This window comes from Megalobrama amblycephala, linkage group LG2 (genome assembly GCF_018812025.1).
Source record: "Megalobrama amblycephala isolate DHTTF-2021 linkage group LG2, ASM1881202v1, whole genome shotgun sequence".
Classification (NCBI taxonomy): domain Eukaryota; kingdom Metazoa; phylum Chordata; class Actinopteri; order Cypriniformes; family Xenocyprididae; genus Megalobrama; species Megalobrama amblycephala.
In genome coordinates, this window is record NC_063045.1 from 61,477,962 (window position 1) to 61,489,650 (window position 11,689).

Here is an 11,689-nt window from a genome sequence, read left to right on the forward strand (position 1 = left end):
TAGAGTACAATATCAACTTCCTTAAGAAACATTTAGAAGAGGAACTGATCAAATCACCTGTAGGTGACCAGCGGGTGAAGAGGCAGGAAGTGGGCGGCACCGAACTCAATGCTGCATCCTGTTGTGGACAGAGAGACGAGTCCACCCAGACGTGCCAGCATGAGCAGAGAGCCTCTCTTGAGCACACAAGCCAGATAAAGTCCTTCTGGTGTCCAGCTGACAGAACCCACCCAGTATGACCTGCAGGAAACCGTAACATTTCTCATTTTCAAGATTCAATTTCTCACTTGTACTTCACTATACTTTGCTTTGTTTCTCCCTCGCAACATACTTTTTATTTTACCATTTTTGCTATTTATTTATATTTAATGCACATCTCTTTTTTTTACCATTTTTACTTGCTATTTATTTATATTTAATGCACATTTTATTTTACCATTTTTACTATTTATTTATATTTAATGCACATTTTATTTTACCATTTTTACTATTTATTTATATTTAATGCACATCGTATTTTACCATTTTTACTATTTATTTATATTTAATGCACATCTTTTTTTACCATTTTTACTTGCTATTTATTTATATTTAATGCACATTTTATTTTACCATTTTTACTATTTATTTATATTTAATGCACATCGTATTTTACCATTTTTACTATTTATTTATTTATATTTAATGCACATCTTTTTTTACCATTTTTACTATTTATTTATATTTAATGCACATTTTATTTTACCATTTTTACTATTTATTTATATTTAATGCACATCGTATTTTACCATTTTTACTATTTATTTATATTTAATGCACATCTTTTTTTTTTTTACCATTTTTACTATTTATTTATATTTAATGCACATTTTATTTTACCATTTTTACTATTTATTTATATTTAATGCACATCGTATTTTACCATTTTTACTATTTATTTATATTTAATGCACATCTTTTTTTTTACCATTTTTACTTGCTATTTATTTATATTTAATGCACATTTTATTTTACCATTTTTACTTGCTATTTATTTATATTTAATGCCCATTTTATTTGACCATTTTTGCTATTTATTTATATTTATTGCACATCTTATTTGACCATTTTTACTTGCTATTTATTTATATTTAATGCACATTTTATTTGACCATTTTTACTTGCTATTTATTTATATTTAATGCACATTTTATTTGACCATTTTTACTTGCTATTTATTTATATTTAATGCACATTTTATTTTACCTTTTTTACTTACTATTTATATTTATTGCACATCTTATTTTTCCATTTTTACCAACTATTTATATTTAATGCACATTTTATTTTAACTACTAATTATTTATGCACAATCTAAGCAGCTGACCAGGTTCATAGGTTTAATTAACTGTGCATGTGACAAATAAAAATCTTGAATCTTAAAGATGGGAAGGGAAACCACCTCACAAACTGCATCAATATCAAATGTGTAACTGTAGCAGTCTGGGAACATTTTTCTCTACGAGCTAATATGTGTGTGCACTTGGATGGATGAAATGCAGAGCACAAATTCTAAGTATAGGACACAATACTTGGCTACACGTCACTTTCACTTTCATATAAACCTGTGCATAGAGCCAGCCAATCAGATGCCATCTAACTAAGACTTTTTAAACACTCACCTCACATATTTAGCTGGAATATTGAGCGTCTTAATGCCACATCCTCCTAACAGGCTGGACACCGTCACAAAGTTCTGAGTGCTGATGAACAACACCTGTGTCGCCTTTTAGAGAGATCACAGATAAAAAGACTTATCACACACAAATCTAGTGTGCGTCTCAATCAGCTCCCTAGTTCAGTAGTCAGGGCACTGATCAGGGAGTCGGCCACATTCATTTACACAATATACAGATTCACAATCTAGGAAGCTAGGGATCTGATTGAGAGCAGGGCTAATTCCTGTGCTTGTAGGTCTGATTGACTGGTAATGAATGTAGTGGTGAGTTTACCCTCGGGTCCTTCTGGTTCAGGACTACTGCTAGCAGCTGAGCATCTGGAGAGAACGCTGGAACTAGAGCACCTCTGGACTTCACCGCTTTACATGGAGGCAGGAGCTGGTTGAATGGGAAACACTTGGAGGCCCAGTGAACACTGAAACCTACTGAACTGTCAAACAAAACAAAATAAAGTAATAAAGAACAAGAGGCCTAGGAATGCGTCAACTGATGAAATATATACCTTGAATACAGTTGCTTTGGATAAATAGTAAATTGCGCACACAATTTAGCAAATCGAGGGAACGATATAGCAATTCGCGCGCACTATTTAGCAAATCGAGGGAACGAAATAGTCAATCGTGCACACAATTTAGCAAATCGAGGGAACGAAATAGCAAATCAAGCGCACTATTTAGCAAATCGAGGGAACAAAATTGCAAATCGTGCGCACTATTTAGCAAATCAAGGGAGCGAAATTGCAAATCGTGCGCACTATTTAGCAAATCGAGGGAACGAAATAGTAAATCGTGCGCACTATTTAGCAAATCGAGGGAGCGAAATTGCAAATCGTGCGCACTATTTAGCAAATCGAGGGAACGAAATAGTAAATCGTGCGCACTATTTAGCAAATCGAAGGAACAAAATTGCAAATCGTGCGCACTATTTAGCATTATTTAGCAAATCGAGAGAACGAAATTGCAAATCGTGCGCACTATATAGTGCTATTTAGCAAATCAAGGGAACGAAATAGAAAATCGTGCACCATTTAGCAAATCGAGGGAAAGAAATTGCAAATCGTGCTCACTATTTAGCAAATCGAGGGAACGAAATTGCAAATCGTGCGCACTATATAGTGCTATTTAGCAAATCGAGGGAAAGAAATTGCAAATCGTGCTCACTATTTAGCAAATCGAGGGAACGAAATAGAAAATCGTGCGCACTATTTAGCAAATCGAGGGAGCAAAATTGCAAATCGTGCGCACTATTTAGCAAATCGAGGGAACGAAATAGTAAATCGTGCGCACTATTTAGCAAATCGAGGGAACGAAATAGTAAATCGTGCGCACTATTTAGCAAATCGAGGGAACGAAATAGTAAATCGTGCGCACTATTTAGCAAATCGAGGGAGCAAAATTGCAAATCGTGCGCACTATTTAGCAAATCGAGGGAACGAAATTGCAAATCGTGCGCACTATTGAGCAAATCGAGGGAACGAAATTGCAAATCGTGCGCACTATTTAACGCTATTTAGCAAATCGAGGGAACGAAATTGCAAATCGTGCGCACTATTTAGCGCTATTTAGCAAATCGAGGGAACGAAATTGCAAATCGTGCGCACTATTTAGCAAATCGAGGGAACGAAATAGTAAATCGTGCGCACTATTTAGCAAATCGAAGGAACAAAATTGCAAATCGTGCGCACTATTTAGCATTATTTAGCAAATCGAGAGAACGAAATTGCAAATCGTGCGCACTATATAGTGCTATTTAGCAAATCAAGGGAACGAAATAGAAAATCGTGCACCATTTAGCAAATCGAGGGAAAGAAATTGCAAATCGTGCTCACTATTTAGCAAATCAAGGGAACGAAATAGAAAATCGTGCACCATTTAGCAAATCGAGGGAACGAAATAGTAAATCGTGCGCACTATTTAGCAAATCGAGGGAGCAAAATTGCAAATCGTGCGCACTATTGAGCAAATCGAGGGAACGAAATTGCAAATCGTGCGCACTATTTAACGCTATTTAGCAAATCGAGGGAACGAAATTGCAAATCGTGCGCACTATTTAGCGCTATTTAGCAAATCGAGGGAACGAAATTGCAAATCGTGCGCACTATTTAGCAAATCGAGGGAACGAAATAGTAAATCGTGCGCACTATTTAGCAAATCGAGGGAACGAAATTGCAAATCGTGCGCACTATTGAGCAAATCGAGGGAACGAAATTGCAAATCGTGCGCACTATTTAGCAAATCGAGGGAACGAAATTGCAAATCGTGCGCACTATTTAGCGCTATTTAGCAAATCGAGGGAACGAAATTGCAAATCGTGCGCACTATTTAGCAAATCGAGGGAACGAAATAGTAAATCGTGCGCACTATTGAGCAAATCGAGGGAACGAAATTGCAAATCGTGCGCACTATTTAGCAAATCGAGGGAACGAAATTGCAAATCGTGCGCACTATTGAGCAAATCGAGGGAACGAAATTGCAAATCGTGCGCACTATTTAGCAAATCGAGGGAACGAAATTGCAAATCGTGCGCACTATTTAGCGCTATTTAGCAAATCGAGGGAACGAAATAGTAAATCGTGCGCACTATTGAGCAAATCGAGGGAACGAAATTGCAAATCGTGCGCACTATTTAGCAAATCGAGGGAACGAAATTGCAAATCGTGCGCACTATTTAGCAAATCGAGGGAATGAAATTGCAAATCGTGCGCACTATTGAGCAAATCGAGGGAACGAAATTGCAAATCGTGCGCACTATTTAGCGCTATTTAGCAAATCGAGGGAACGAAATAGTAAATCGTGCGCACTATTGAGCAAATCGAGGGAACGAAATTGCAAATCGTGCGCACTATTTAGCAAATCGAGGGAACGAAATTGCAAATCGTGCGCACTATTGAGCAAATCGAGGGAACGAAATTGCAAATCGTGCGCACTATTTAGCAAATCGAGGGAACGAAATTGCAAATCGTGCGCACTATTTAGCAAATCAAGGGAAAAAAATTGTAAATCATGTGCACAATTTTCATTTTTTTCTCTGCATGTCATGCGCAGTACTCCGTATATATAAATATAAAAATATAAACATGACAAAATCTCTATAAAGCCTCACGTAGCTTTATATTTTCACAAAATAGTGCCGAAAGCAATATAATAAAAAAGACCAATTTATTATTAATTATAACATTCACCATAAACAATACTTCCAAGTCAAATGAACAAACGATGCTGGAATTATAATAAATAAAAGCATATTTAACATTATCTGACCTGAGTTTGTTGTCCCATGTCGAGTCCCACTGGATTTTCAGCAAGGTGACAGTGAGCTTCGCATCAGCGGTGAAAACAAACGCGCTCAGACACACATCCCCAACTGCCTAAAAACATCCACAGTGAAATATAACACAAGTACAAGAAACATAATCAACATTAAGACACTTTTTTCACTGTTTTTACCTGGTTCTTCACAAACACACTCTGAACGGAAGCCTCTTTGTCCTTCGCGGTGGGCAGTTGAGTGTTTTCATGGTAGGATATGTGACTCCAGCGTCCCGTGATGGTGGCGTCCCGCGGGCCGCTGAGATCCTGAGGTGTCGTACACTCCCAGAGGAACACCTGTCCTGTAAGAGCGGCCAGGAAAACTCTCTGTGCGTTCTCCGAAACCAGCAGAGAAAGTCGCAGTGTAGTCGAGGAACCTTCGCAAGACAAGCCGTGTTAGTTTGAGGATGATCACCGGATGTGCGTCGAGAAAAGCAGAACTCTTACATGAACCTTTGATGGAAGAAACCAGCTGATGAACCGCAGGAACGGCTGAGACCATCTTTAGCAAATCCTTGTCTTTGTTCCACAGGAAGAGTTCTCCAGAGACCAGAAGACCCACCAGCCACACACCTGCAAATAACATTAATGAACACACGCGTGACCTGCAGCGCTGAAGATCCCATCACGACACACACATAATGATCGTTTACCATTCTGAGACGCTGACATGGTCACCACCCTCTGCAACAGCGGCTGGAGTTTAGGGGTCTTCTTTTTGGTCCGTCCCGAAAGCAAATGTATTTCACTGATCCGGTTGTCATCTAACAGAAAAACACCCTCCTTTTCCTGAAAGAAGTGTTGACATACATCAATGTTTTTGAAAGAGTCTCAGGATAAAATACAGTAAAAATAGTGAAATATTTTTACAATTCAAAATATCTGTTCATTATGTGAATATATAGTAAAGTATAATTTATATCTGTGATCAAAGCTGAATTTTCAGCATCATTACTCCAGTCTTCAGTGTCACATGATCCTTCAGAAATCATTCTAATATGATGATTTGCTGCTCAAGAAATATTTATGATTATTATCAGTGTTTAAAACTGTTGTCAGGATTCTTTAATCAATAGAAAGTTCAAAATAACTTAAATTAGAATCTTTTGTAACATTATAAATGTCTTTGCAGTCACTTTTGATCGATTTAATGCATTTTTGCTGAATAAATGTATTCATTTCTTTAATTTCTTTCCAAAAAAAAATATAACTGTTGAATAGTAAACAGTTCTTTCTATTTCAGATAAATGCTGTTCTTTTGAACTTTCTATTCATCAAAAAACAGAGTTCATACAGATACTGTAAAATTAAATTCCAGGACTTTAAGCATTACTTTTTTGGATTTCAAGACTACAATCAGAGATCTCACTTATCAAACAAGATCTTTACTATCTTTGAAATTTTGAAAAAGGTAAATAAACTAATAAAAAAATGGTACAAATAAAGTGCAGCACATGCAGTGACTTTAACCACTGAAAGAATACTATGACAAAGATATTGCTTTCCTTATTCAAACTGATTTTTTTCCCATAAATATATGATTGACCTAAAGAATGAAAGCTGTATCATATACTTGGATATTTATATGAGCAATATCACACTCATAGCCAGGCAAAATGGCTCTATATGTATATCAGACGAGCTGCAGCATTAATTTGGCGTGAAAAGATTGTTTTATCGATAAAATTAAACACTAATTTTATATGTTGTCTTTCAATAATTCAAGCACATTTCCAGTACCTTTTCATTAAATTTCAAAAATAATAATCATAAATTTTTTTTGAGCATCAAATAATCATATCAGAATGATTTCTGAAGGATCATGTGACACTGAAGACTGGAGTAATGATGCTGAAAATTCAGCTTTGATCACAGGAATAAATTACATTTTACTATATATTCACATAGAAAACAGCTATTTTGAATTATAAAAATATTTCACTATTTTTACTGTATTTTTGATCAAATAAATGCAGTCTTGATGAGCAGAAGAGACTTCTTTCCAAAACATCTCATCGATCTAAAACGTTTTAACAGTAGTGCATATTGGTGTTTGTTTAAATGACATTAGCTTCAAAGCATTTAAAAAGGAAAGTAGTATGATCTGACCCTGCCAAGCCAGCAGAATCTGGGCCACGGCTTCCTGCGCTTGATGCTGGACGACAACAAAACCTCGAACTTCACTTCCATTCTGGGCACTGATGGCGAGTTTCAGAGGACGTCCAGGTCTGTATCCTACAATATTCAGCTTCATGTGGTTTGTGAAAATCAAAAAGTGCAAACAGAGAGAATCAGTGAAATCTACTCATATTTACAGCCCACATAACATATTAAAGGTGCAATATGTACGATTTTTGTCCGCTAGAGGCCTATTCAAAACAAAGGCGTAGCTTGATGACACCAAGTTTGAGTGTGGAATCTTGGGACATGTGGTCTCCACCTCAACGGCCGGTGCAAAAGAATAGGGATTGGACTCGGGAAGAAATCATGTTCATGGATGTGATTATTAACGTTACTGTAGTATGAAGCAGAGCAGGAGCGAGTGTTGTGGAGCTGAACGAGGAGCTGGAGCGATTGATCAACACACGCCTCACGAGCAGCGGGACTTTTATTATGACACAGTCGCCGGCGCTGCTACCGCTTTTCCGGTCATGAGTATGAGGTAACGCAGCTCTGTTTATCATATTAGATACATTTGAGTGTGTTGAAAATGATGTTATAACGTTACTCTGAGCGTTCGCTCGACGGCTGCTGTGAGACACTGTTACACACTGCAGTGAGATAGATCGATTTTACAATATCATATTAAATGCTGGATGATTGTGTTGATAAATGGCATGAAATTAATTTTAAAACGTATTGTATGATGGAGAAAATGCTGTATTACTGTTACTAAAAATAAAGCTGCATCTGATTATGCTATGTTAGCTACTTCACAAAATAGTGTTTTTCTCTGAGGCGCGGTGAAGCATGGTACTCGCAAAAAATCAAGAAAATTAGATTTAAACAATAAGACTAAACGTGTTGAGCTATATAACAATAATTAGTTTTCTGTCTATAAATATATCAAAACAGTTGTTCCCTTGCCTATTAAAGGATTAGTTCACTTTCAAATTAAAATTTCCTGATAATTTACTCACCCCCATGTCATCCAAGATGTTCATGTCTTTCTTTCTTCAGTCGAAAAGAAATTAAAGTTTTAAGAAAGAAAGACATGAACATCTTGGATGACATGGGGGTGAGTAAATTATCAGGAAATTTTAATTTAATTTGAAAGTGAACTAATCCTTTAAAACATGTAATATACTAAAGCGTCTTTGGTTTTTCCCATGGTTTCTACAAAATAAAACCGGAAATCGAGGGTAACGCGGATATGACGCCATTGACGGGCGACTCCTCGCACGTCCCGGAGCCTTGGTTAAAACTGCAATTTTCTCACGATTTACAAATATTGTAAGTACTCAAGTGAACAAAATATATAACACTGGCCTAGTGGTTTTTGGATATTTTACTGCAAAAATCTTACATATTGCACCTTTAAACAAGATTAAACAGCTTTATTATCAGTATAATACAGACTTTGAATCATATGCAGCTGGTTTACAGCTAAATTATCAGTACAAACACAAATAAACTTACTTATTTTGATATGAAAGTGAATGCTTATAATTGAATATGACTACAAAATACAACCACAGCTGTCAGTCTGTCAAATAAATCAAATATAAGTAAATAAACTTGAATCTAAAATTAACCATATTATTATTATTTCACATAATTAAACCGTAGCAGTCAGATAATAAATCAAAACAAATCAGCAGCCAAAATACAGCAGCTAAATGATTAATAGTATAACACATCCTTTTTTCCCGACGAAAGAAACATTTGTAAATGTTAACAAGCCAAGAAACTACTTCTCTATTATCATTCAACATCAATAGCTGTCATTAGCATGAGCAGTAATACCGTTAGCTGCAGTTTGTCAACACAACATCACACACGAGCATACTGAAGGTCTGTTCAGTCCTACACTAATATTAAAGTGTCTTTATACTCTACCATCATGCCATGACTTTAATAAACACATTCCGCGTCTGTTTATTCCGCTGTGTTTCGAATCTCCCTCCACTTCCGGTTTTCCAAACAGCGAACACAATTCCCATGCTTCCCGCTGCGTTTCCATAGAAGCAGACGCATTCCGAGCGCATGCGCGATCAGAGGGTGACGGACATAGATGCGTAATATACATAGATGCCTCATTCCACCGCTACAGACACGTCAGAGCGTCCGCCATCTTGCAACGGTCAATAAACGGTCACAGTGAGAATCAATGATGGCACAACATTGCGCAAATTCTCGACAAACTTTCAAAGGTGAGAATGTGTTGGTTTGTGTTCTTTATGTATTAACTCAGTGTTTTTACTATGGTACTTTTAAATGTTTTTACTTTTACTATATGATAACTTTTTAATGTTGTGTCAGCTAAAGCTTTCATCTTGATGTATTGTCAAAGTCCCTTTAAGACAAGTCATTTCACTCGGCGGCCATCTTTGAAACGCCTCTCGGGCATCCTGGGCATCATGCAATCTCTTCGAATGGGGAAACATCAAATTCTCCAAAACTGTTCGCCAACCTTACGATTAAATTTCATATTTGAAATCACCAATGAAATCTAACAACAACCGGCTCATAAATTTAGTTTCTAAACGCTCGAATCATGACAAAAAAAACTATTTTTCAGGCTGGATCAAGCTAATGCGCATGCGCAGACCTAAATGCGCGTCTCTTCGGAGGCGAGCGTCTGACTGTTTCTATAGAAACCGGTGATTCTAACGGCCGCTGAAGTGACGCGATGACTTTACCAGTCGGCGATTGGCTCTATTTAGAAGGCGGGACTTATTCCGCCATATTGCGCGTTACACTTTCTCCCATTCAAAACAATACGAGTGACACGTCTTGTGTTATTCTATAGTCTTTGGTATTGTTTAGTTTAGCGACATCATCTGCTGACGTCAGCAAGGCTCGCCCCGATCGGCCTAAAGGGGGCGCTACAGTGCTCAAAAGTATGAAATGGCTCATAACTCCTAAACTGTAAAGCCGCGGTCACACTAGACTTTGAACGCGCGAAATTTCATCGGATGCTGCAACGGTCATGATATGACGTCATACGTTTTTATAAACATGAATTCAACATATAACTTAAAATAATACATTCAAAATTTAAAAATATAGAACCTACTCGACTTTACTGTAAATATATCATTCTTTTAATTCAGCCAAGAGAATCAATCTTCTACTGTTCGCACGTCTTCATGTGATGCGAAGTCACAGGTCAGAGTTCACCAAACTTGAACTTTGAAAAGTAGCGAAATGCGAAATATTTTCAAACGAGCTTGCGTTTCCGGTCTGACGCATTCACATGCGTTTGAATGGAAGTCAATGGAACAAAAAGTGCAGTGTGATTGCACCTTAAGGCGTAGGCTCAGTTGTCTTATGTCATTGGCTAAAGACGGACAAGATGCGATTCAAATTTCGATTCACGGACCCTAAGGGACGCCAAAACGTTCGAAGTGGGTGAAGCCACTTTTACTAAAATGGCTATAACTCGTGAACGGAATAAGATATTTTCACCAAACTCAGCACACCTATGTAAGAGCTCATTCTGTGGTCACGTGAAAAAGGATTGGGTGACTGGCCACTTGGTGGCGCTATAACAGGGGAAAAAACATGAAAACGGCTATAACTACTTCACCGTTAGTCCGATCGAATTGAAAATTGGCATGCAGTGTCTTCGTCCGAAGTGCCATGACTGTTTATGAGGACATTGACGCATCTCGAAAAACATGTCCGCCATCGGCCAATGAATTTTGAGCAGCTATCAGACAAGGTTAACGGAGGCTGATTGGAATGAAACTCTCTGGGCCTGTTTGAGTCATGACCCTAGAGACTTGTGAAAATTCTAAATAAATCAGCCACCGGGGGCGCCTTCGCGTTTTTCATGTGCATAAAGGATCTCTCGCAATTTTTTTGCACTTGCCACAGCATTCGTACCACGTGGTAGAACTCCTCATTCTGAGCAACTTTGCCTCTAGGACCGCCGATGTCCATCGAATTGTTCATTAAATATTGGAGATTATTTCAAAAACCAACTTTGGCAAACTAGTCCTAGGTTTTTGGCTCAACCTCGGTAACTGTTAAAAAGCTTTATAAACCATATATTTCCTATGGTAAATTTCCTGTATTTGATGTAAATGGTCTTTTCCATCTATGATCGAGATGGTTACAGGATTGTAAATTTTAAACATTATACCTTTTTACGCATGTAATTTTATTACAAGCTTAATTCAATTATTATATAATTAATGCACTTAAAATACAATTATAATTATAAAGTCGATTGAAACCGATCCTGACATATTAGCGGCCACTCAGAAAAAGAGTTATTGTTATTGGAGAAGTTCTGCATGCGTTACATGAAATCATGCATTATTTTAATTTATATAGTTGTACTTTTTGTTATACTTTTGTTAATGTAAAAGCAAAAAACTTTATTTTATTGCTTGTCCTTCTGTTTTACTCATATTACATGCACCATGTTGGTATGTTTGCATTATTTAAACTATTATGTAAAACTACTGAGTGGAAGCTTTTCAGTATGGAATA

The 11,689-nt window shown here is 37.0% G+C and overlaps 1 protein-coding gene across 1 annotated transcript in view; it reads right to left on the reverse strand.

The window, feature by feature from the left end:
* cplane1 (ciliogenesis and planar polarity effector 1) overlaps positions 1-9,241 on the reverse strand; it is a 57,875-nt gene extending 48,634 nt beyond the window's left edge. Inside the window, 9 exon segments of the mRNA XM_048181347.1 lie at positions 58-240; positions 1,662-1,765; positions 1,992-2,148; positions 4,979-5,085; positions 5,165-5,403; positions 5,480-5,599; positions 5,680-5,815; positions 7,136-7,274; positions 9,086-9,241. Coding sequence (XP_048037304.1) covers positions 58-240; positions 1,662-1,765; positions 1,992-2,148; positions 4,979-5,085; positions 5,165-5,403; positions 5,480-5,599; positions 5,680-5,815; positions 7,136-7,216 — 1,127 coding nt within the window. The 5' untranslated portion in view covers positions 7,217-7,274; positions 9,086-9,241.
* Between the last annotated feature and the right edge of the window lie 2,448 nt (positions 9,242-11,689).